The sequence below is a fragment of the Aulonocara sp. 'chitande type north' Nkhata Bay genome, linkage group LG18, assembly GCF_057382095.1.
Source record: "Aulonocara sp. 'chitande type north' Nkhata Bay isolate Kocher_YH1m ecotype deep benthic linkage group LG18, A_spYH_male_GT1.1, whole genome shotgun sequence".
In the NCBI taxonomy this organism is placed as follows: Eukaryota; Metazoa; Chordata; class Actinopteri; order Cichliformes; family Cichlidae; genus Aulonocara; species Aulonocara sp. 'chitande type north' Nkhata Bay.
Window position 1 is genome coordinate 32168828 of NC_141361.1, and position 26649 is coordinate 32195476.

Here is a 26649-nt window from a genome sequence, read left to right on the forward strand (position 1 = left end):
CACCCCTCTTCCACGATGCTGACCCGGGGAAGAGGGAGAAGACGCCAAACACATACGCAGATCCCTAATGAAAGTAGGGCAACACTTGTTGTCCATGTTGTCAATCACGGCCTCACAATGGATGAGGCTGGTCGGAGGGTGCGACCAAATGTTGGAAGAACCACTGTGAACTCAATCGTTCAAACATTTCGTAGGGAGAACAGGTATGTATAGTACTGGACATAATATCTCATGTTTAGTGTATATTACTGTAATTTTGCTGTAATCTGCACCACGAAGGACTGAAAGACAACCTCGCAGAGGTGGAAGAGGGGCCCTTTTTACCCTGCAGCAAGAGGAAGCCATTTGTGTAACGATGACTGCAAACAATGCAAGACAGTTGAAAGAAATTCAAAGCGCTGTCATAGAGGATAACGATGTGTTTGGCAATATTGGATCTGTGTCAATTACAACAATTCACAGAGTGCTCAAGAGAAAAGAAATGTGCACGAAACAATTGTACAAAGTGCATTTGAACCCAACAGTGAAAGACTGAAGGAGATGTACGGGTAAAACACGTCTTGTATGTATACTCTAATGTTCAGCACTGTAAACTGTTTTACTCTGTGTAGTTTCATGCAGTAGAAAAGCAATTCTGTGTATATACTCACAGAACATACAAAATGCATTATGTTACACAGGAAATGTTGTTACATTTCTCTCTCTAAAGCGTGGAGCTGGAAGCCAGAGAACCACTGCACACATTCGTACGTTGATGAGGCGGGTTCAGTCTGGCCAAAGGCAGATGGCGTGGAAGAAATCACACTGGACAGAGAGCAACCACTGATGTCCCACGGAGTGAATGTTACAATGTGTGCAGCCATCTCAGACAATGGCATCCTCACCCATATTCCCCCCCATACAATACACAACATCTCCTGACTCTTTTAGACACTCTTCACTGGGACATAGTCCCTGAGAATGAGTGGGGTGGAGGCCAACTCAACAAGTATGTTGTTGTTTGGAATAATGTCACTTTTCAACACTCACACATGGTCACACAGTGGTTTGAGATGACAGAACGCTGGTTGAATATCTGCCTCCCTACTCCCCACTCCTTAATCAGATAGAGAAGTTTTTCTGTGCCTGGAGGTGGGAGGTTTATGACCAGCATTCACATGTGCAAATGGCCCTGCTAGCAGCCATGGATGCATGTGACGACACCACAGCAGAGTAATGCAGAGGGTGGAGTCGCCACTCCAGGAGATACTTTCCTCGCTGCATTGCAAGGAATTATATCTGTTGTGATGTAGATGAAAATATGTGGCCAGACAGACAGGAACATCTGGATGTGCCAGAGTGATTCATGTGTGTTCAGTTACAATGTGCACCGTTGTATTGTTCACATTTGTGCACAGCTCGACCAAAACGATGTTTCTCATGTTTATTCTAAATAAGTGACTGTAGAGTTTTCTTTGGCACAATAAAAATGTGAAACACGCGTATTCAGTGTCTTGTACTCACTTACTTCCCTAACTACAGGGATGTCAGTACAAAAAGTATATAGTGCTGTCTTGAGCATTTTCAGGTAGTGTCACCGAGTTCTGACCTTTTCTTGGAAAACACTGAGAGAATACTGAACACTCATAATGACAACATGACAAAGCTATTTGTCATGTTGTTCATCAAGATGGTGTCACGACTTCACATTTTGGTGACACTGGCAGCTTCATTGACATGAATACTTGCTTTTCAGGAATGGATTATCGATTTTGAGCAAGTGACCTGCTTTTGCAGGTTATCCACTAGGTTTTGCAGTTTGCACCAATTGTTTTGAGAAATACACTAACTGCTGTACAAATGTTAATAGTGATGTGAGAACAGCACCAAAGCGACTGAGAAAAACTGTAAACATTTGTCGTAGGCTCTGAGGTTTGTGTAATGGGCCCTGGATTCCTGTGGAAAAAGTACTTACAGCGTATATGTCAAAAATACTGAACTATGATATCACAAAAAACTATTACTGCAGGACATTTGTTCAGTAGCCTCCAATAGTTTGGATCAGATCTATTCATTCAAACTGACAACACTGTAGATTTAGTTAGAGGGGTATGGCGTTATTTTTGTGCCACTATTCTGAGCGCACGTAAAAACATTTGCATATGCACGTGTTGCATTTTGAGGAGAAATTTATTTTGAGTGAAGAAAAGCTGAATTTGAGTGAAAAAAATTCATTGCTGCGTGCAAAAACTGTATTTCAGTGTTTGCTATTATCCACACACACACACACACACACACACACACACACACACACACACACACACACACACACACACACACACACACACAACAGCAGCCCCTCTCGCTCAGTTTTTGCATTTGCGCTCGCTCGCAGTGTGTTGCTCGCGCTCTCAACATTTCTGCCCGTGCGCGCTCAACTCTTTCTCTACACCGTTATATACACAGAGGGGCGGAGTTTGAAATATTACTCTGTCTGTGTCACAAAATAAACTTTTAAGATATTTTCATGCGAGAATGTTTCTGTGTCAACTTCAAATATCCCCAGAAAGAGTAATATTTCAAACTCTGCCACTCTGTGTTACTCCGCCACTGCCTCGTTTGAGTTTTGGACGAAATGCATTCTGCGATTTTGCATTTCGTCATTTCGAGCTGATTGGAGACCAAAACAGCCAATCAGATTTTTTTTTGTGTGTGTGGATAATAGCAAAGATGGAAATACATTTCTTGCACGTAGCAATGAATTTTGTTCATTCAAATTGAGCTTTTCTTTACTCAAAATAAATTTCTCCTCAAAATGCAACACTTGCACCTGCAATTTTTTTTTTTACGTGCGCTCAGAATAGTGGCACAAAAATAACGCCACAGAGGGGGAGCTCAGTGTGAGAGATTTATTTCTTTAAACTCATTTATAATTTTATTGTAATTTAACAGCAAGGACACAGCTGTCAAATATTGTGAATGGGTCATAAATGTGCCCTTATTAGCACTTTCCCAGTTGATCTTTGACCCACTTGTTTCTATTTTTTAATAAATTTGACACATTTATTTGGATTATTTGTCATAATTTGTCTTATAGAGTCAGGAAACAATGTATAAATCAAAACTGATGTTACCTTACTGTAAAATATTGATTCCAATGTTACTTTTTGAGTAAGTAAGGAACATTTATTTATATAGCACATTTCACAGATAAAAATCACAAAGTGCCTCACAATAAAACCAGAAATACCAACACACATAAAATAATATAAAACAGTGAAAAAATTTATCAAAAGCTCATTTGTATAAAAATGTATTTAGCTGCTTTTTTTGACCATCTTATCAGTTTAAATCTACTGTTGGCCTAATCAGAGGTTTAAAATATGCTGATGCAGGACACAAACGTCACAAAGAAGCATCGTCCTTCTGCAGTGCAGAGTAGCCTTCAAAAAGATGAGCACTGAAGAATATTTATAGTTAATGACTAATGAAGGCAAACATGAAATGCACCAGCACCAACAAACACAGAGTGCTCACAACCATTTATAAAACATCATCCAACTAGTAGACAAACAAACAAACAAACAAACAAACAAACAAACAAACAAACAAACAAACAAACAAACAAACAAACAAACAAACAAACAAACAAACAAACAAACAAACAAACACAGAGGCTCGTCTTCAGTGTTAGATACAAAACGGTAACAACCTGACAGGTGATGCTGCTCAAAACCACTTTCATCACATCTGTGAGTTTTTTCATTCATTAAGATCGATGTGATGTGCTTACAATGCAGTTAAACAAACAAACAAACAAAAACAACCCAAATAAACAGTCAAAAGTTTGAAAAAGAGCAGAAACATATCAACGTGAAGAATTCATGTCATGAAGAGATTCACACCATCATTAACAAGCTGGAGGTCAGTCACCTGCAGAAAGCTGAATAAAGACTAAAGAAAACTGAACCTGATGTCGGCCAATGCTACAAATCTCAATGCTGTCACTGTGGTGTACCCATGATTTGTCCAAGAGATCATTTTATTCTATATTTGTGGATAGAAAGCAGTATGGTTACAACAGCTTACTGCATGACAGCATTGATAAACTCGGCTTTAGCTGATGAAGCAGAAACACAGATGAAGCTCATGTTTCTATTTTTCTGACAGTATTTGAGATCTGTGTTATTCTAGATGGAGCTTGTTTGTCAGACTTCACACAGTTTCATCTGAGGAGAGAGAGTATCCTCGCTCCTTCACCAGTTTCAGACTGACATATAAAATCTGTGACACATACGTTATTATTATTATTATTATTAGTATGGTAAATAAAGAAAGGTAAAACACTTGATTTGTCTAGCTAACTAAAAGACCTGCTGACATTTCCAGTTCACTGCTTGTGCCATGTCTGTTATTTAAATTGAACATTTGCTGGATTTGAATGAAATGTCATGACTCTGGTAAACCACACACAGAGGTACTAATCCAGTCCTGCCCACAAAAATTAAAATTTTCTAAAAGAATAGAAAAAAACTTGCTCGTCAAAATGATCTCATTGTTTAATATGATCCTCTTTATGTGGAAACCACCACATAATGAGTGGATTCATTAGAATATAATATTTCCTATGTTAGATATATTATCTTGTTTGCTGTATTAGATTTTGTCTGCACTCAGTGTCTGATCTATGAGCAGCAGCAGAAACACCTGCAGCTAACAGAAGCTCACATTCAGCTTCGTGTTCTCCTCCTTTTCCCTCTCTTGTTGAAGCCTGTGCTGCGTAGTTCATACTGACTGACACAAAACAAAGAAAGTCTGGTTTTCTCCGCCTCTTTGAAGTTTGAGAGAAGCTGACTAAAGACAAAGAGACTTTCTCACCTAAGAAAGTGGCGTTCAAATAAAACAACTGATTTCTCCAAAACAAACAAAGCTGGTTCTGGTTTTCTGAAATGTGAGCCTCCAAGAGAATCAGAACTCAGTACAAACAAAAGCTTTTGTTGGAGAGCTTCTGAAACTCTTAAACCTTCATGTGAGCTATTGATGTACTGGTTTATTTGTTCATATAAATATTCACATTTTTAACGATCTCCAATAATATGTATGGTGTCATACAGTGTATTTCAAAGACAGTGTGTGAATGTTGTATCAGTCTACTGTAATATTCTAGTATGGTGCAGTAATCAGCAGTGAGGAAACAGGGAGCAGACTTACCATAGTGCCCACACTGTATGTGGCTGCAGGACCAATGGTGTGGTGATAGGGGTCTGCGGTTGCATAGACTCTGCCGTAACTACATAAAAGGAAGTAGGAAGAATCAGCTTTTATTAAAATGCAGTATAAATGTACAGTTGCTTAAGCAACTGCTGCAAAACAAAGACTATAAACATATTTGAAAGATGGAAGGTGAAAAATGAAAGTTTGATATTAACAGTATTAGCTGGGACTCTATCCTATCTCTCATGCCCGCCACCACCTGGGACGTGCTTTGTTTGCTTGTTATTCTCCCTCATCTGTCAAAGTGTTGCTCTGATGCACTTGGTTTGTTAAAATGTGACAGGAAAAGTATCTGAGCTCAAAGACACAAGCCTCAGTATAGAACGGCGTGCACGACAGTCATAGACTGAAGCACTGCATGTGTGTGCTGATTAAAGTACTCAAAGAAAAATGCTAGACCTTATAAATACCCGTCTATTTACAACGGCAATAATAAGGAATGGGTTGCAGCTTTCACTTAGCTGCATTAAGGCAGTGCTGAATCGACTCGCCGGGCCAGGTGAAACCTGGAGTTCCAACTCTCACTGGTGTTATATTGTGTACCAGTCTTTTCTGATTGGGAATTCAGTCAGAAATATTGTTAGCATTCTCAGCTTCAACTGTCAAAGAGTAATTAATAATATATTATCATATCTTGGAGCCACTTATTTTAACTGAGATCTATAATCATTTTCACTAATCAATCACACTAAAGGCTGGCAGGCCATGTAATGAAAATTATGCTTCTCTCAAAACTGATGTTTTAAACAGGAGGGCAGCATTGGATTTGTTTGATCTCCAGCATGAACGGGAAGAAAGGCTACAGAAACATGTCTGTGTGGGTTCTCAGTCATCAAGGTCATCTAATCTACAGAGCTTGAACATACCAACTGGATTTCTTTCACCTCTCATCCAAGAGGCTTCTTCATTTCTAAAAACCAGGTATGTAACCCCAGGTGAAGGTTAAGTCAGGTAAGTCATCACATGAGCCAATGAAAAGAAGGTGTGGGTATATTACCATTACTGAGAGTTACAGTTGAAACCATTGTGAAACCTTGCCCCACCCAATCATGTGAACTGAGGTCTGGTTGTAGGCGCCAAATGCCTGAGAAGGGATCTTTAGACTGTGTTGACACTGCACCACACGTGGCTGATAGATGGTGCTGTAGGCCACCCCTTCTGTTCAAAGATGGGCGTTCATAGCAGACATGGATCTTTTACTCCTCTTTCAAACCTTCTTGCATCCTTCATCTCTGAAAGAGTGACTTTTGACCTTTGATTTTTCTGAGCACTTCTTGATGCACTGCACAGCAAACACTGTGTGGCTTAGATGATTTTGGCGGTTTTGGTTGAGGGTGTGGCTTAGTCTGAGGTGCACTGGGATGCTCAAATTCTCCTGAGTTTCTCTGACAAAGCAGTTACACAAGGAATGATGATGTTGTTCAGTTTGTCATTTCTCCCTGGTTGGTGTTTCTTTTACATCAGGGATGCAAATCTTTAGGTGACGGCCAAGCAGAAACCAATCAGAATCAGAATCAGAATCAGAATACTTTATTAATCCTGAAGAAAATTATGGGTTACAGCAGGCAGCACGCTACGGCGCAAGCACACTTTCAAAGGAACCTTCTGACCAAACTTTACACAAATATCACATTGGAAAGACAAGTCAGAGAAGGTAGGCTGATAGGAAAAAACAACGAAAATACATAACATGAGGTGAGAGGAGGAGAAAAAAACTCCACTCAGACTGAGCTCGTACTGGGAGAACAGAAAAAACACCCCAGCACAAAAAGCACATGACTGTCAATACACCACAGAAACACAAGACAAGCAACAGGGGCGGGTAAAGGTGAGAGAGAGCCGGTGTAGACAAGGCATCCGGTCCTGCAGCATGTCTGCGCTGGTCCAGTCGACCGCCATCTGCCGCGGGAGGGGACAGGCATAGAAGGCGTTTGGAAAGGGAGGGGGATGAGTGTGTATCAGTGTATGTGTTCAGTTCAGCTGAGACAGTGTCCTTCACCCTGCCGGGCTAAGTAAACAGTCTTCCAGCCAACCCAGGTGGCCTTGCATGGGGGAGGAACAGTCTAAGCACAGTCGTTATCAGGGTGTTGTTGTTCAGCTCCAGCCTTGAGACCACAGCTGGCGCTGAAGTGGTAGCTGCATGAAGTGATGATGGTTTTTACTTTAGTGCGAACAACTCATGTGAATTTCAAAGCTGTTGTTCGACACTGGTCTCTCAATCTGCCGTTGGAGAGCCGCGAGCTTCTCCACGATGTTATCCAATTTTCACTCAGCGGTCTTATTCTGAGTGTTCACGGCAGCCTCGAGCTTCTCCAAGATCTTATCCGTGCTGCGTTCAATGAGCCCATTCTGAGAACTCACGCCTCGTCCTATCGTTTCAATCCCAGCGGGCAGCCTTGTGGGGGTAGGAACAGCCGATTCCGCTTTCTTTAATCTTTGATAAGCCAGGGCCAAGCCAGCTCCGATCAGCAAGAACCCTGTTATCATGGTTCCGAACAGGTAGATATCTTCAATGTCCTTGATCGACATTTTTTATTGTTTTATGTAAAGCACTTTGGTATGCCCAAGGCTTTTAAATGTGCTCTATAAATAAAGATTGTTGTTGTTGTTGTTGACAGTCCCGCCAGGCACACGACCCTCCAGTTCGTCCACCCGTCCATCGTGTATCCGGCAGGGAAAGTCCCTCCAGGACAGTCAGGCTCCCCCGATCCCCGGCTTCTCGTTGAGAAGCTGGTGTCAATTGCATTCAGGGACCAGTTGATCAAATCCATAATTCCTCTTTTAGGTTTTAGAGAACAGACTGTGAGAGAGTGTTCCAGGGAAAAGTAAAAAATAGACTAGACTAGACAAGAACACAAGAAGCTAAGCAGGGAAGATAAGGAAAGGGAGAGGAGAAAAGTGTGACCGCCTTCGCCAAGAGCCAGAAGTTGAAGGTCATAATTCTCTCTGTGAGGGAGAAGGTTTTAAGGATGGGGCTGAAGGTAAACCCCCCCAAGATGGGTATGTTGCAGGTTAGTGTTAAAATTTCCACAACAAGGGCCTTGATCACCCCACATCTGTGTTCCAGATGGTGGTGGGAGTCAAACAACAGGTACTGGTCTGTGTGTGGGTTTCCAGTAAACTTCAATGCTGAGGTTTCCATCCTCAGTGCGCACAGCACAGTCCAGAAACAGCAAACTTTTATCTTTTGTATCTTCCTTGGTGAACTGTATGTTTCTATCCACTGAGCTAACATGTTTGGTGAAAGGTTTTGATTCAGACTAAGGTGGCATCCATATATCTGTACCAGTGGCTGCGTGTTATCCTTTGGACAAAGCCAAGAGCTTTAGTTTCCATTTCCTCCATGTAAAGGTCGGCTGTAGAAACCATCGTTTCATTTAGAATATGTGGGATTGTGACTAATGGTTGGTGATAAGTTTTGATTTAGATCTGCTTTCCACAGATATAATCATTGAATTTGGAACATGCAAAGACAACAGGAAGAAGCTCTTTCTTGATCCATGGATCTCAGTCTGTGTACAAGAGGAGCAGGCGGTCGGAGCACCTGAAGGCACACAATTCAATTCAATTCAATTTTATTTATATAGCGCCAAATCACAACAAAAGTCGCCTCAAGGCGCTTCATAAAGCTCCAAGCCGGTACTGTGAGGCGTCACACGTACAGTAAGTGTGATGGGTTTCTGCACATCATAGTAGCTGAGAGTGGCTGGACTGGCTCTTTGTTAAAGCATTGAATGCATCTTGATGCTGCTTTAGCCAGCACCACTGAATGTCTTTGTGTGTTAGCTCATGAAATGGGGCTGAGAGGTCACTCTGGGAAAGAACTTTCCTAAAAAGTTGATCATCCCCAAGAAGCACCGGAGGGCTGTGACATTTTCTGGTATGAAAATCTCATTAATTGCTTTGGTCTTAGCTGGATCAGGCTTGAGGCCCTTGCTTGTGAATACATGGCCAACATAACAGACTTCCTCAAGTTGGAATTTGGACTTCAGGGCGTTCAGTCTCAGTTGGACTTCCCTCACATGCTCGAGTTCCTTTCTGAGATACTGTTCATGCTTTCATATCTCTTCCACCAATGATTATGTCGTTGACCCATTTCACTACAAAGAATTACAGCGGGTATTCCTTGCCTGCAGAGTGGGTCAAAGTGTAGCTGTGCCAGCTGTTTGAATTTCCTCACCTCCATATGCCACCAGTTTGGTTTTCTGAGTCTTCTGTTTTGTTTCAGTCGGCGGGCATGACATTACATTTGACGGCAGCTCTATTGGTTTTTCATTGATATGCACAGTGGTGAATACGTCATTCCTATGCAGAAAACAGGGATTCCCAGTGTCTATATTGACCCCATTCACAAAGAACATTTCTTCATCACTGCTGGGCGCTTGCATCTCAACGCCACCTCCACAGTTGTTGCAGTTAGTTATTGCATGTGCAGGACTCTGTTCTGATCGTGTCGCACTTATTTTGTGATGAAACTATCCACCTTTGCTGTCGTTTGGGGCTGCTATTCGAATATTTAGCTCATTTCAATTGCTTTGCTTAAGGTTAAGTCACTGTCATGCAGTAGTTGCTTTCTCATGCTGCCATGAATATATCGTATTCTTGCTCGTACACGGGCGACTTCTTGGCAATGTTTCCATTAAACATCAATGATTCTGGTCTACAGAATCCTTCCACATGGTCATTGATGTTTAATAGCCTTTGCTACGATAGCTGAACAACGTTAGCTGCTTGCTTGCTATGTCTTTAAAGGGCTGAGAAAACGTTTAGCTTACCGCTTTGTTGGCAGCTTTTTAGCACATGACCAAACCACAACTTCTGACATCATGTTTGATGTTTAGTAAAAACGCTGGGTTTATGATTGCTTATAAGCTTTTACTGTGTATGACAGTGGCGACATTACGTGCAAGCAGCTCGACTCCAGGGGTGGGAACCCGGTCCTGTGATAGACATTCCCACTGCATGCACAGTGCACTATTCACGTCGAACAGGTATGGAAACCCTCATTATTAAACAACACTAGTCACGTTCTACAGGAATCATCAAACCTGAGGAAAAACACAGGATCCTGAACTCTAAGACATTAGGAGTAATCTAATTTTCAGTTCAGTTCAGTTTTATTTATACAGTGCCAAATCACAACAACAGTTCCCGAGACACACTTTATGTTGTAGGTAAAGATCCCACAATAATAAACAAATAAGCACGGTATATGAGATTTCAGAAAGTCTTGAAAATTGTGAGCCAAAAGCCAGTCCAAGTCCAGACCTTGGACCATTTGGTGTTGTCTCTGGCAGGACCTTAAGAGATCTGTGCTCGCAAGCAATGTTGTAAAAGAGAGATAAAGGCATCCAGAAAACCATAACCATAGAAGAAGAAACATGGTCTATGCTTAGTTTTTCACAGGGCTCCATAGAATTGACCCACTGGTGTCAAGACAACCATCTCACCCTCAACGTCGCAAAGACAAAGGAGTTGATAGTGGACTTCCGGAGGTGCAGAGAAGTACACACCCCCATCACCATCAACGGCGCTGCTGTGGAGAGAGTGAGCAGCTTCCGGTTCCTTGGCGTACACCTGGCTGAGGATCTTACGTGGTCAGTACACACAAACAAAACAGTGAAGAAGGCGCAGCAGCGCCTCTTCTTTCTCAGGAGACTGAAAAGATTCGGCATGAGCCCCCGCATCCTCAGGACCTTCTATCACTGTGCCATTGAGAGCATCCTCACTGGATGCATCACCACCTGGTATGGCAACAGCACCGCCTACAACCGCAAAGCTCTCCAGCGAGTAGTGCGGTGCTCTGAACGGATAATTGGAGGTGAGCTTCCCTCCCTCCAAGACATCTACAGGAAGCGATGCCTGAGGAAAGCGGGGAGGATCATCAAGGACTCCAGTCACCCCAGCCATAAACTGTTCAGACTACTTCCATCAGGAAGGAGGTTCTGCAGCATCCGGTCCCGTACCAGCAGACTGAGAGACAGCTTCTTCCACCAGGCCATCAGACTGCTGAACACGTCATAGACACCTCAGCTTCACTACTGGAACTTTAACATTATGCACTCCATACTGTACAGTAACGCCACTGTTTTGCACATGTCTCAACTCTGTATATGTTATATATTTTATTTATTGTTTACTCTATTTAATCTGTAAAATATGTGTACACACACACACACACACACACACACACACACACATACACACACACACACACACACACACACACACACAGAAAAATATTTAGTATACACATCCAGAAATTTTTTTTTTGCATATACTATTATATATTGTACATATATTTATTAGTTTCAGATGTAGCCATTCGTATATTTGCCTGTTTATGTTATTGTATTTTGCACAACTCTGTTGCTTGTGAAGCTCGCACACAAGAATTTCACTCACATGTACTGTACCAATGTACCTGCACATGTGATGTGACAATAAAAGTGATTTGATTTGATTTGAATTGTATGAAAATGTTCTTTTTCATATGAGCATACAGATGATGGTATGAAAGCATACCAGATAAAGTAAGAAACAGGATAAGATGATGCGACCAGTTTTGTTCTGTGAGAACGTTTTTTCAAGAAGGCTTCAGACATGGAAGAGAAAATATCGTACCTGTCACTATAAGCAGCTGCAGCAGTACCAGCTGGCTGTGCATATCTGTAGGCTGCATATCCTCCCTGAAGAGAAACAGAACAATTTCAAATCGCTCTCATTACAGATTAGAAGAGATTATCTTCAAAATTCAACATCAAATCCAGACTACTGTCTTGGCCAGTTGGTCATTATTAGAAGAAATGCTTAAAAATCAATCTTGCAACTACACAGAAATGAAATATAAATGCATATCATTGGGCTTTGACTTACATATATTTCTGCCCCATAAAATCCATCCTGGTAGACCACACTGTTGACATAGAATATCAAATATTAAGCATATATTTAACATTGAAATATACAGAACTGACAGGGTGACGGGTTTTCATACTGAAAAATGTCCTAACTAAATGACATCATAGATGATCTGACAACATCTGGTAAACTGACATTAAAGGTAATTAGATTTCCTGATATTCTCCTCGAGCAAACAATACCTGCAAGGACTTCATTAGGATGACCGTACAGGACACGACCGCCTGTTGGGCTCTAAACAGCCTCATTTTGGTGGCATGGGCTTACAAAGAGCCTTCTTTTGAGATTCCACTTTCTGATTGCTTCACATAACTTGTGCAGATATTCATCCTCTGAAAATCACATTACAGTACATCCCAAAGTTGATTACTGGATTCAAATAGGATGGAAGCCAATGAAGTCCATTGAACTTGTCAAATATGCATTGTTGTGATTAAACTTTGATGAAGAGATGTATGCACATCATCAACAACAATCACAGGGTTTGGATTAACTGAAGGCTGAAGTAATAAATGCATGAACTAGTTTTTCAGCGTCACTCAGAGGCAGGATATTTCTAAGTTAAGAGATGTTGCACAAATGGAAGAAAGCAGTCTTACATAAAGACCATCCTGGTCTTTATGTCTTTAAGACATTGTGCAGTGCAGCACAAGCAACACATCCTGGCCCCACAGATGTAGAAAGGGCACCCAGAGAGAAGGGCCCAGAACGCAGCACAAACCAGGCACCTTGGCCCACCCCCTAAGGCGCAAGAGGACCAGCCGCAAAAGGTGCCAACCTGAAGGCAGGGAGGACACCCCAGGACCGCAGCAGCCAGCACGATGCATGGAAAAGAGAAAAGAAGGAAAAGAGAAGGAGCCAGAGAGCCAACTTGGAAAGAACTGGCAGGATCTCTCTAGATCAACACATGAAGAAGAGTCCCCTTATCTCAACATAGCAAACAACATAGGTCCCACCCCAACATAGCATACCACCCCCCACAGAGATGCCAAGGATAGCAAACCGGGCCACACACAGCAAACCTTCTGGCCACCATGGACACCATGTGTCATCCTGAAGGAGTGGATTACCTGTAGAACCTCTACATGGTCCAGGTATCGCCTTATGCTCCCAGTATCGACACTGACCGAGCCAAATACAAACTAGTAAAAAACAGAAACGATGAGAAAGGAACAAATATCGAGGGCCTGCACCTGTAAAACCACTCCTGTTTGGGGATTAACAACCCACACTGGCAGAACTGACTCTGATTAAAACTACAATTTTTGGAGCAGTGCATGTACCACACAGGTTAAATTATTTATTCAGTGGATATGACCAGCCTGCACCATTCCTCTCCTGCTGCCTTCTTGACCTTTATTTCTTCTTATGACTCCTTTATTTTACACTATTAATTTATTATTTTTCTTCTTCAGTGCCTTCATGTCCTGAAACACACACAAAAACAGTCTAGCAATTTCCTGCTCTATTAGAAGGTGTTTTTGTTTTCCACTCCCTGTTATCACATCAATGTCTTTGTATGTTAGCAAAAACTCACGTTCCATAGGTGGGGATAGGTGGAGGTGGAGGTGCAGCACGGAACGTGTTGTAGATGGCACGGCCCCTGCCTCTCAAATGAGCCCCTCTATAGGCAACAGCTGCTCCTGCACTGGGGTATGGAAAACCTGCCACTGACAAAGATACATAAAATCATAGACTCAGTCGGCTTCACTGAACACACAACCACTTTATTACATCCTGGATCTTGATCTGAAATATGGCATACAATTTGAACATCTTACAGTATTCCCTGAAAACCTTTTGTCGGATCAATAACATTTAAATTTAGCATAAAGGGGTACACAGTGAGGAATAAATGTCATTACTGAAGATGTCTTTTGGAAAAGTGCTGTAACGGATTTTAAGGGTGTAATTCCTCTGCTGTTAACTTCTTCAAGGCCACGTGCCAACACAGTACAGAGCAGCTACTAATCTACTTCCAGAAAGGTTGAATATCTCTATAATAGTTTTGCTTCCTCACTGTGTACGGCCCTGGACTTTGGCTCCTCTGCAGAAGAAAGCAAGAAATCAGAAATGCTTGTGTCCCCGGTAAAACTCACAAACACAGAACTTAAAGAGGAAATTGAATCTCACTAATTTAAAAGATGTTTATTTAGCCTAGAGAAAGAGTTTGCTGTTCTATAAAAAGCTTTTCATAAAGCTAACACATCTTACTATTCAGCCTTAACTGGAGAAAATAAGAACAAAGACTTAGAGGTCGGTTTAACCAAGTATTCCTTTAACCTTAAGTAGTAAAGACTTTCTGAACTACTTAAAAAATGAAGTTTTAACCATTAAAGAAAACTTTACTTATAAGAATCTCAAAGATGTATCATTACATAAAGCTAGTTTTAGTACTTTTGACATTTACTTTGACCCTCTCTGTGTCCATCAGACCTTATTTCTCAGACACTGTTCCGAGAAGTCCTACGATTTGTTAATGCTTTACTCTATATCTGCTAGTGGACTATGCACAACAAGCCAACCTTCCTTTTAGCTGGAAAATTCTCTGGTTAGAGTAGATGTAAAACAGCTGGCTGATCATCTGCAGATGTGTGTTTGTGAGGAGCGCTCACACTGCAAGGAGAAAAGGAGAGATGTAACATTTTCTACAGCTGCTTCACTACCACTTTATTTATTTAACTCTTTTTCTCCAATTGATCTTTCTGAGTTAACTTCACCAATTACTTCCTCCAAACCATCAACGTGACTTTTAGACCCCATTCCTACGAAGAGATCTGCTTCAATCTTAAACATTCAGTCCCTATTAATTGCCTACATACCACAGGCCTTTAAGGTGGCAGAAGATAAAGCGTTACTTAAAACTAAGGTTATTGTACTCGGCTCTAAAAATACTAGAAATGCAGTTTTTAACCAGACTCTTCCTCTGGATGGCATTACCTTGGTCTCCAGTAACACTGTGAGGAACCTTGGAGTCATTTTTGACCAGGACATGTCCTTCAACGCACATATTAAACAAATATGTAAGACTGCTTTCTTCCATGTGCGCAACATCTCTAAAGTCAGAAATATCCTGTCTCAGAGTGACGCTAGTTCATGCATTTATTACTTCCAGGCTGGACGACTGTAATTCATTATTATCAGGAAGTCCTAAAAACTCCCTGAAAAGCCTTCAGCTAATCCAAAATGCTGCAGCAAGAGTCCTGACAGGGACTAGAAAGAGAGAGCAGATTTCTCCTGTTTTGGCTTCCTGTTAAATCCAGAACTCAAAATCCTGCTCCTCACATACAAGGTCTTAAATAATCAGGCCCCATCTTATCTTAATGACCTTGTAGTACCATATCACCCTATTAGAGCACTTGGCTCTCGCTCTGCAGGCCTACTTGTTGTTCCTAGAGTATTTAAAAGTAGAATGGGAGGCAGAGCCTTCAGTTTTCAGGCCCCTCTTCTGTGGAACCAGCTTCCAGTTTGGATTCAGGAGACAGACACTATCTCTACTTTCAAGATTAGGCTTCAAACTTTCCTTTTTGCTAAAGCATATAGTTAGGGCTGGACCAGGTGACCCTGAATCCTCCCTTAGTTATTCTGCAATAGACGTAGGCTGCCGGGGATTCCCATGATGCATTGAGTTTTTCCTTTCCAGTCACCTTTCTCACTCACTATGTGTTAACAGACCTCTCTGCATTGAATCATATCTGTTATTAATCTCTGTGTCTCTTCCACAGCATGTCTTTATCCTGTCTTCCTTCTCCCACCCCAACAGGTTGCAGCAGATGATGCAAGATGTGAGTGGAGGTTGAAGGGCTTTTAAAAACTGCATTTTAGGTGGTATATTTGATGTCGTAAGCCCCGCCTCAGTACAAAGATGGTCGTTCACAGTGTATATAGATGCTTCTTTCACTCCATTTTCAAACCACCTTTAGATGCAGATGTACAGCCAAGTCTTGTCCTGATGAGGTGGCTCTTCGATGTTGTGCCATGTGTTTATGGAGTGGCTGTTTGGTTTCTCCAATGTGGAGGTGTAAGCACTCGTCAGTGCACTGCACCACATGCACTTTGTTGCTAAGTTTGTGTTTGAGAGTTTTGTCTTTTTATCTGAGGGTGTAGCTAGGTCTGAAGTGCACTGAGATGTTGTGCTTGGAGAAGACTCTCCTGATGCTTTTCTTTCCAAGATCCTTAGATTACAAATGTGAAGGAGTTCAAGATTGAGAGGATGCCTGTTTTGGGGATTCTCTTTTACAAAGTGCTAAAATATGTGTTAGGAAAGGGAAAGGGCCGAGGAAGTGACAATTCTGTAAGCCAGTGGATCTTTGTGTTTCCCACTTTCCCTTTAATATTAGTTCCCCTTTTGCCTTTTGTTTTATTTTTAATGTATTACAAAAACATCTGCAGAATCCATCAACTAAAGCACAAAGTGATTGTTTTTTTTATAAAAAGGTAAAGGATTGGACATGTGGGACAAATGTTATTAAAATTAATAAATAAAAGAAGCAGTGTGTGTAGTCCAGCAGAGTTAAGCACACACAGGCCCTTCAGCATACTCCATCATTTATCTGTGAGACCACAAGATGTCAGTGCAAACACACGGGATGCATTTATGGCTGCCACTATGACAACCCTTCATACAGTGCTAGTCCATGATATATCTAACTGACATAAGCATAAATAGATACATAAAGTTGGAGAGTCTTGTCTAACCTTTTGGGCCAAAGGCGGAACAATTCACGGCTGAGACAAGAGTACTTAGAGTTTCTCTCTCTAAACTGAATTTATATGGAGAGCCATAAACTTTTTCTCAAAGTAATCTGGTAATTTACTGTACATAACATTAATGCAATTATCTTAACTTAGTCACAAATGTTACCCAACAGGTAGACAAATATAGTCTTGAACCAGGTAAGGTGGTGTGCAGTAAAGCTGAATTCAAACCTCGTGGTGTGCATCCGTAGGAGGGACCGCTTTGCTTTTAAACGGGGTTAATGCTTTCTGTAATTCTTCTGTGTTCTGTGGTTTCATTTCTTCTAGGCATTCATGTTGTATCCCTCACACACATATGAACTCAAGTGAGATCCCATTCATAAGCCACAGGGTTTGCTATGATGTGGACCACCCTCTGGAGCTATGACAGCTTCAACTCTTCTATGAAAAGAGTCAAGACTGTGTTTATGGGAATTTCTAATCATTTTTCCAGAAGCGCATTTCTGAGGTCAGACAGTGACGGTGGAGATGACGGCCTGGCAACCTTCATGCCAAAGGTCTATTAGGTTGTCCGGGTCAGTCAAGTTCTTCCATACTAAACTTGATCATCCATGTCTCTATGGATGTTTTGTGTGCAGTCATGTTGGAAAAGGCCTAACACAACCTTATAAAAACAGTACCTTTGCATCATGACTGAAACTGGCACCACTGACTAACAAAGGGCCGTGAGGTCGGTTTCAGTTAGTCTTCAAGAAACTGAAGTACAGCTCCTTTTAGAAACTGGCCTGCTTTTAGATTTGGTGTCAGAGCTCTCTGGGAGCAGTTTTTGAAAAGCTTCTCTTTTAACCACTTCTCTTCGGCTGCAGTAACATCCTCCAGCTTATCTGAGAGACACCAAAAACCTTGCTGTTAGGCTCAGTTCTCTCTTCACCATGACAGACTGGTGCTCTGTGTCCACTGACCTAATTTTATCAATTTAAACGTTCTGTCATTGCTGGATGTCGTCACTAAGAGTGTTTGCATCTATGTTACTGTCCCAGAGACACAGTCAGTGTCTCTGGGACATCATATTTAGCATTTCCATTATTTCAGCCTCTTCTTTGGACTGCAGACTATTATTTAATTCTCTAGTCAGACTTTCTCCTTATTTCTTGTCTTAAAGGTGCAACATAGTCAACACTCTCTGTGCTTCACCTGGAGGAAAACATGTTTCCTTATATAGAGAAAAGGGTGGTGTAATATGCAGATTATATGGAGCTTCAAAACGATTGTTGGCTGTGAATTATCTCGACTTACTAACATACACAGGGTATACAAACACGACTGGTACACATGTTTGTCTGCTCTTCTGTATGCCAAAGTATTATAGAGCAGTGATGTCAAAGTCGTTTACATTGTGGGCCACATACAGCCCACTTTAGTGTAAAGATTTAATTCAGTTTAAGGAAAATATGCTGCTGTAGTAAATGCAGGAAATCTGTCAACACAAATAAATAAATATAAAATTACAGAAAACGTTCTGGTAGTTCACTCCCCATTAAAAGTCCTTCACCCCCTATAACGGTAAAACAAACTAGAAGCTTCTGTGGCAGATAGGAATGTTTCCATTTTTACACTATGTTAGACCATTGCTGTTGTTTAGTTTTTATTTAATGATGTGATATGTAATACATGCAATGGTGGAGGTCTTTATCAACAGGAAATGTTGTAAAATTCACTTAAAATGTCTCTGCCGGGCCGATTCTGGGCCCCAGGCCTTGTGTTTGACACACCTGTTCTAGTCAAATGTGCGGACACCTGTCTGCAGCCCTTTATTTTAAGCCTATATAGTAAATAAATATATGAGTTGTAAAAGCATCCTCCTGGTCTCAGGCATTGCTTCATAATGTTGGTCCATGTTTATTATTAAATGCTTTCTGCTTCAGTGTTGCCCTTAAGCTTTATAATTATTACTAGTTTGAATTTCCATCACCCCCAACTAGTCACAGCAGATGGCTGCACCTCCTCGAGCCTGGTTCTGCTGGAGGTTCTTCCCATGCTTGCTCACAGGAGGTCGTTCGATTGTTGGGGTTTTCTCTCTGTTGTTGTAGTTTCTTTATCTTATGATATAAAGCACCTCGAGGTGACTGTTGTTGTCATTTGATTCAAATCAGTTTTATATAAATAAAATTGACCTGAGTTGCATTGAATGTTTGGTTCCAGATGGATGTTTGAGTACCTGCCTGTGTGTTATTAGATTTGTAGATTTGTCAACAGAAGATTTAAATTTCACTTCACCAACTATGCACCCAGGAGGGAGACTTCAAAGAAGTTTAAGAGGACAGAAGGTGTTGGATCTGTGTCCATGTTTGCAGTAGACTAGAATTAAGCTTCACTCTGGTTTCGTTGAGTTTTGGGCTCCTCTCTCTATGTCATGATTATTCGAGCACAGACTGCTAGTTTTGTATTTCCCAGTGTTTTTGTTTTTCTCTTGAGGTTATTCTTTCTTTTCCCAGACTTCCCTTTTTGACATTTTTTGTGACTTTGTGGTCTCTGCAGTTCGTAGGTATCTTCTGAGTCATTTCCTGTTTTACTTTGACAGTCGTCTCTTGTGTCTTGCTTTGAATTTTGCTTCCCCCAGTGATAGTTTCGATTCTCTACACATGTGCTGCGTTCTCCCATTCTGAATTCAGCCTGGATCCACTTCAGAACTAAAACCTACCTAACATACCTGTTAGACAGCTGTTAACTCAAAATGTTTATTATTTTTATTATTATTGTTGTTGTTTTACCAGGTTGTTATTTTTATCACTTGTGCATTTAGTCTATAGGTCTTTACCAGGTAGATGAACTGCAAATTTGGACATTTCCTTGATGGTTAGATTTTTCAGTCCTGGAAATTCTCACTGAAAAAAACAAATATATAAAAAATATCCTGTAATTGTTATTAGAGGAGATCTGATCTTTTTGTCCTTCTTCTGCTTATAGCTGCTTCAACTAGGGGCTGTGGTAGCAGCATCATCTGCCTTCATCTCTACCTCACTCTAGTGCAAGCATGCACGCCCTCCTTCACTACATCCATGAACCTTTTCAGTGACCATTCTCTTTGCTTCCTGACCGGCAGCATTTAAACTCCCCACTCCTGCCCATCGTTGTCCCATTGCCTCTAAACAGACAGAGGTGGGAGGTGGCCTTTCTCTAAATTTATTTAGCAGAACAAAATGCAAATGTGTTCTGTTGATGAATGCATTTTACACAAAGATCAATTTAGACTTAAAAAACGAGTGCAGATCTGCAGAGCAATCTCTGCATAAACACTAGGGCTGCAACGATTCATCATGTATCCTGAAAAACTCGATTATAAAAAATCCCACATTTTTTTGCTGTGATGCTTCCTTTTTACACACAGCTCTGTAGTGCCGAGTGTTCACCACGTAAATTCGAGAATTTCTCTCACATTTGCAACTGACAACAGACTTGCAATAGAAACACAACTATGAATAAAAAGCATTAAGCTCATGTGGCCACAAGTTTTTTCAAAGAAAAGAGGTGGAGCTGTTACCGCGATGATCACATCATGTAAAGTGAAAGAAAACGTATTTCTATTCAATTTTTATTTATACAGCACCAAAACACAACAACAGTCGCCTCAAGGCACTTTATATTGTACAGTAGACCCTACAATAATACAGAGAAAAACCCAACAATCATGTGACCCCCTATGAACAAGCACTTTGGCGACAGTGGGAAGGAAAAATTCCCTTTTAACAGGAAGAAACCTCCAGCAGAACCAGGCTCAGGGAGGGGCGGGGCCATCTGCTGCGATCTACTGTAAAGACCTGCATTTTTTTCCTGTTTTGAATATTTATTATTCTCATTAATAATAATTTGTCATCTGATTTCTCAATCGAAAAATTAATAGAACACTCAATAGTTACTAAATGTATCGATAGTTGCAGCCCTAGGAAACACACAGTGAGGATCACCTCCAATTTTGCTGTACATGGATAATAATAAAACTATTCTATTCTACTCTTTTATCACTTTAGAATTTCTTTTTTTAAATTTATCAAATGCCAGACAGTCATAAAGCACATAGGTACAGGTAGAAATGATAGTCTCTTCTTTTTCGTTTTTATAACATTCAATAAACATAAATAACATAGATGGCATGAATACCCCCCCACTCCCTCCCAATAATTTGAAGGTAAATATGTTACAGAAAGATGGATTAACCCATGCCTATTCAACTACGAAGTTAGTTGGGCCAGATTTTCAAACCGAGGAATTTATCTGGGCCAGATATTTTTTTTGAAGCCAGTAAGCAGCAGATCATGATCAATTTCAAACCCACACAACTGTACTGAAAAACAAGTTTTTTTTTTTATTCCTTTCCCCCTATAAATCTGGTGGTGACCTCTCACAAATGCACACCAAAAGGTCCATTTAAAAAAAAGGGAGCTATAACTAAACTATTTTTTGCACATTTGAAATAATAATAATAATAATAACAAAAAAACATTTTGATAATTCCCTTTCAAATTAAAATAAATATTTCGCTGACCACTCACTTTTCCTGCCATGGATGGAGCCCCATCGTTCACAAGTATACAGACACGCTTCATATCCAGACCATTTTCCTCAAAAAGAGCTTAAATCTTCTCAAACATTATTTCGCCAGCTGTGTGTCCCTCTAACGGTAGTAAACCAAGCAATTTCCCATCCAAAAAACGGACATATACGCACAACTGTGCATTATCAGTTCTGTCTGTGATCTCCTGCTATAGACATTACATCAGTTTTCTTCAGGTCATCTAACAGCATTTCAAACTCGTCTGACGCCAGAACTTCAACTCTACGAATATTTGAACTGTCCTACAGGGGTACGTTTTTAATAGCAGATGTCACACTCACTTTTCACTGCATCCACCACGGCCAGCATGCAGTATTTCATTGTTTCAGAATCTGTGAAAGGCCTTTTCTTCTTCGCCAAGAAGCAAACACGAAGGGAAGATGCTGCAGCTCTCTCTTGGGCTGTACAGGACCCTCACCATGGTAGTACAACTCCGGTTGTAAGATTATTAAACTCGGTAAAATGAATAAGTATTTGTCAGTCCAGGCAGGGTTAAACCGACAGTTTTCATTGTCAATTTTGCGCTTTTGAAGTGAGAAAGACATGCTGTTGTCGCATCATATATTACGATGATTGTTTAATATGTTTACATCACGGTGCATTGTGGGTTAAATATTGCTAGGCTACTAGGAGTGTTGCATTCACAGTCTACACTACGCTGTAGGAATTTTTAATTTTTTTAAAATTAATTAATGAATTCATTTTTTGCGTTTTCTCTGTGTTTCTGCCAGGACCACAGGCAGGGCCACTCGCAGGTTGCTTCTGGGCCGCATTTGGCCCGCGGGCCGCCATTTGAATAGGCTTGGATTAACCCATACAAAAAAAGAGAAAAAAACCAAAAACCCCCCAAAACAAACAAAAACCAAAGAAAAAACCAAAAAAAAAAATCAACAATAAAGTGCTAGCGCTCATCCTTGTAGATTAATATTAACATTAATCAACATTAGTTAATATTGCTATTAATGACTACTTGCTCCTCGGTTGAAGTAAATTAATAATGCTGGAGTATCTTAAACGAAGTCTTATGAGGTGGAGCAGCCCCTGCTGGCAATAGCAGGAGAATTTGTGCACGGTCATATGGTGGACTACAAAGAGATTTCTCGCGCTGGTAACTTTTCTAAGTATTTAAGTAACGGTTTCCAGTAAGTAAAAAATCTATCTGACGAGCCTCTGACTTAGACTTAGACTTAGTTCCTCCTACGCCGAGCGGCGCATCGGGCAGCTAGTGATCTCCATCGATGTTGGTCAGCAGCGACTGCTTCAGCTTCGTCCCAGGCAATGTCGACAGTTCTCAGATCGTCCATAAATGTTCGACGCCATGTGGTCTTTGGTCGGCCTTGCTTTCGCTTGCCAGTGCGTGGACGCCATGTCATGGCAATCTTAGCTGGGTGATGAGGGGGTAGGCGTAAAATATGTCCCGCAAAGCGAAAGCGCCTTTCTGCAACAACATCGGCTAATGGGCGGGTGCCTGCTCTTCGTAGGACCTCCTCATTTGTTATTCGGTCCCGGTAGGAAATTCTCAGGATTCGCCGCAAGCCATGTTGTTGAAGCACGTTCAGGTGTTGAATAATTGCACTTGTTGAGCGCCAGGTTTCACTAGCGTAAAGTGCAGTAGGGAAGACGATAGAGTTCAGTAGTCTGATCTTGACCCTTACATTCAGGGAGGTCGAGTTCCAAATAGGTTGGAGACGTCGCAGGACACCAACTGCCTTCCCTATTCTGGCGTCGACATCCCGATCAGAGACCCCGTCATTCGAGATGATGCTGCCAAGATATGTAAAATTCTCCACCTCTTCAGCACGTTGTTGGTTGATCATGACAGGAATGCGGGCATGTGCATAGTCAACTCGGAGTACCTTGGTTTTTTTGGCGCTGATTCTTAATCCAACTTTCGTTGCCTCCCTCTGCAGGGCCGCGGTCAACTTTTGGAGGTCTTCCTGAATCGAGCCCAGCAGGGCGATGTCATCTGAGGGAGAATTTTATCTTCTCCAGTTTTTGAAGTCCTAGGATGTCATGTAACCAGACTTTGATTAATGATGGCTGAGATGATTTACACAACAAATTCTTTAAGGGCAACAAGAGAAGCAAAGGCAATAAGGTTATTTTGGATAGCTGTGATACGAAGGTTATTTGGTGGTTTGCCAAAAATAGCAATATGTGGAGTCGGAGTTAAATTTATACCTCATATATCTGAAATTGTTTTGAAGAATTGATGCCAAAATTCAGACACACACTGTGGAACCATCCTTTCACCTACACGATGGCGTACAAAGATCCTGTGTGATGTACCAAAGATTTCAAATTTTGATTCATCAGTCCATAAAACCTTCTTGATGCATTCTCAATCATCCAGGAAAACAAATCTCCAAAAGTTGATTCTTTTCATCTGGATGTAGCGTTTTGTGGGAGAAACGTTTCGTCATCATCCAGGTGACGTCTTCAGTCTCAGCTGAGGAGGGCCTAAGGGTACATCTGTCACCATCTTACAATGCTGTGATTGCAGCCATTCCCCAGCTCTCTGTGAATGGGACTCATGGACATTGATCAGTGGTTGTTGATCAGTGGTCATGAGAATTTGCATAATTATGATTAAGGAACTGACCTCCCAGCCCATTGTTCCATCAGTGGGCTGGTTTCAGTCATTATGCACATGTCCTGTTTATAAGATTGGAACCTGCAGTCAGCTGAGACTGAAGACGTCACCTGGATGATGACGAACGTCCAGATGAACAGAAGCAACTTTTGGAGATCCATAAAACCTTCTTCCAGTCTTCAGTAGTCCATTGGTGGTGTTTCATGGCCCAGACAAGCCTCTTTGTCTTATTTTGACGTCTTAGAGATGGCTTTCTTGGTGCAGCTCGTCCTGTCAAACCTGAAGTTTTCTCTTCACAGCTGAAACTGAGACTTGCTCACTACGACCACTATTAAGCTGTGCTTGAAGCTGTTGTCCCGTGAGCCGCCATCACACAAGCTGTTAACTCTCAGAAACTTGTCCTCTGATTCAGTCGTGTCTTTGGGTCTGCAGACCTCAGTGCGCTCGATGGTGAAGGGAACTGTACTCACTGACACTTTGACTTTCTTTGCAGAAACCACATCACTACCTTTATACCATAAATGGAAAAACTGGGGTGTTCTAAAACATTTGACCGGTTGTGTATCTGAATCAAAAACAGCACGCTGCTAGCCAACCCTGGTTTATATATATGTTAGCCAAAACTTAAAGGAAGAGTGAAACACAGGTGCACACACACACACACCAGATTGCACATGCAAGATACAAAACACACCCAAACCAACACTAAGTGCAGCTAGGCATGCATATATGGACACAAAACTTTGTATTCTCTTTAGATTGGATTTAGCGGACAAGGTAGATGGTCACATATGCTATTCATTAAAAAAACACATAAGGAAGTACATTAAAAAAGGGTGGCTGGTGCTATATATGCTTGATCTCTGTGTGATTTTTTTTCTTTTACCTGCATAAAATTCAGGACCATATACGGCTCCAACCATTGGATTCAGCTTCCAGCCTGCACAGGAGACACACATGCAAGCAAAACCGCACACACAGGATAAACGTTAGCATTGCTGCATGAAGCTGCACCTCTCTGCGGCTATATAACAAACCTTTTCCTTTGAATCACTTTGCTCTTATCTTTTGCAAATGCATCATTAATTAGAAACAGAATCACAACCCTTTAATTGTCATTAAACATCGGATGTTCAACAAAATTAGAAGCAACTCTCTGGTCGCAGCATTTAGAATAAAAAACAATAAAAAACAAATAATTGCTGACAATAAAAACAAATCTAAACAAACCAACTATGCAGATGTGCAACGTTTATACAAATGTGTTGCTCTGAAATATTGCACTCGTCTTGTGTGGTGGTGATGCGAATGTTTATGTGTGTGTCCTAGCCTTTTGTTTACCAAAGACAAATAAGAATGTCTGGCGGGGCAGTCCTGGGATGGTGATGAGGTCAAACATGTGAACAGCAGTACTGCATAGAAGGAACCTGGCTGTAGCACAGGGGGTAGAGCAGGTTACCTGTTAGGTGGAAAGTTGGTGGTTCAATCCCTGGTACTAACCTCACGGTGTTCTTTGTATCCACTGGAGTGTGACTTTTAGCTAGAATGCACCTCCATAGAAATAAAAAGTGCTTCGGTGAATGAGGCAAGTTGTATAAAGTGCTTTGAGTGCTAATGCAGACTAGAAAAGCACTATTTAAGAAGCAGTCTATTTACCATTTTTTGCTCCGTTGATATGAACTATTCAGTCTTTTTCCAATCACAGTGAAAGCTTCGTTCGGATTGCAAGCAATAAGTTAAATCCTTTCTGCGAACACTCTGCCAGGACTGAGGTTCTGTTGCCTTCTCCAGGTGGAGGCCTCTCTGCTCTCACACCTGAGTGCTTCATAGCTGAGTGTCTGAGCGGAGGCATCACTCCAGGCCAGAGAGGAGCCAATACCCCAAGTGGAGTTTAAGTATTTTGCATTTCTTTCATGAGGGAGGGAAAAGGGGAGCGGGAGAATGACAGACTGATTGTGCCACACCTAAAGCCACTGCATTGGTCTGTAGTGGAGAAGAGAAAGCTGAGCATGAAAGTGAAGCTGCTGATTTACTGGTCAAGCTACATTCCAACTGCCAACAATGACTACAAGCTGTTCAGCTGCGTGGCAGGCACTGTAGGACCCAATTGCAGGACTCCGAGACAACAGACTAACTTAGAGAGACAGCTTTATTGTTATTTAGAAACTCTAAAAGAAATACAAAATACAATACTCAGAAAAGGAAGAAACTCGGAACCTGGAACTAGCAAAAGGTGGAAACTCTGAGGGAAAACTTGGAGGACACAGGGATACAAGAGGGAGAGCAAAGGAAGACTCAGACAACATGCTGTATACACAGCAGGTAAATGGATAATACAACTGAGAGGCACCATTAATAAAGACCATGAACCGAAGACTGTGGAGCTCAAACATAAAACGAACCAATAGAACAGGAGCACTACAAAAACAACCAAAAATGAGAAAACCCTAAAACATCCCAAAAACTCAAAAATCTGAGTCAGTGATCCACAGACCATGACAGCTTTGGAAAGTGGCCGAAAAAATTAGATTTCAGATTAAAGTGGAGAAAATTAATTTTCTCTGAAGAGTGG

At 41.3% G+C, this 26649-nt stretch overlaps 1 protein-coding gene across 3 annotated transcripts in view; it reads right to left on the reverse strand.

Moving 5' to 3' along the window:
- Positions 1–26649, reverse strand: part of rbfox3a (RNA binding fox-1 homolog 3a) — a 611006-nt gene that overhangs the window by 21381 nt on the left and 562976 nt on the right. For all 3 annotated transcript variants that reach the window (XM_086272040.1, XM_086272037.1, XM_086272038.1), the window contains 5 exons: positions 24964–25017; positions 13712–13844; positions 12130–12169; positions 11878–11942; positions 5191–5269 (listed from right to left, as the gene is read on the reverse strand). In XM_086272040.1, coding sequence (XP_086128166.1) covers positions 5191–5269; positions 11878–11942; positions 12130–12169; positions 13712–13844; positions 24964–25017 — 371 coding nt within the window. The remainder of the gene's footprint in view (positions 1–5190; positions 5270–11877; positions 11943–12129; positions 12170–13711; positions 13845–24963; positions 25018–26649) is intronic.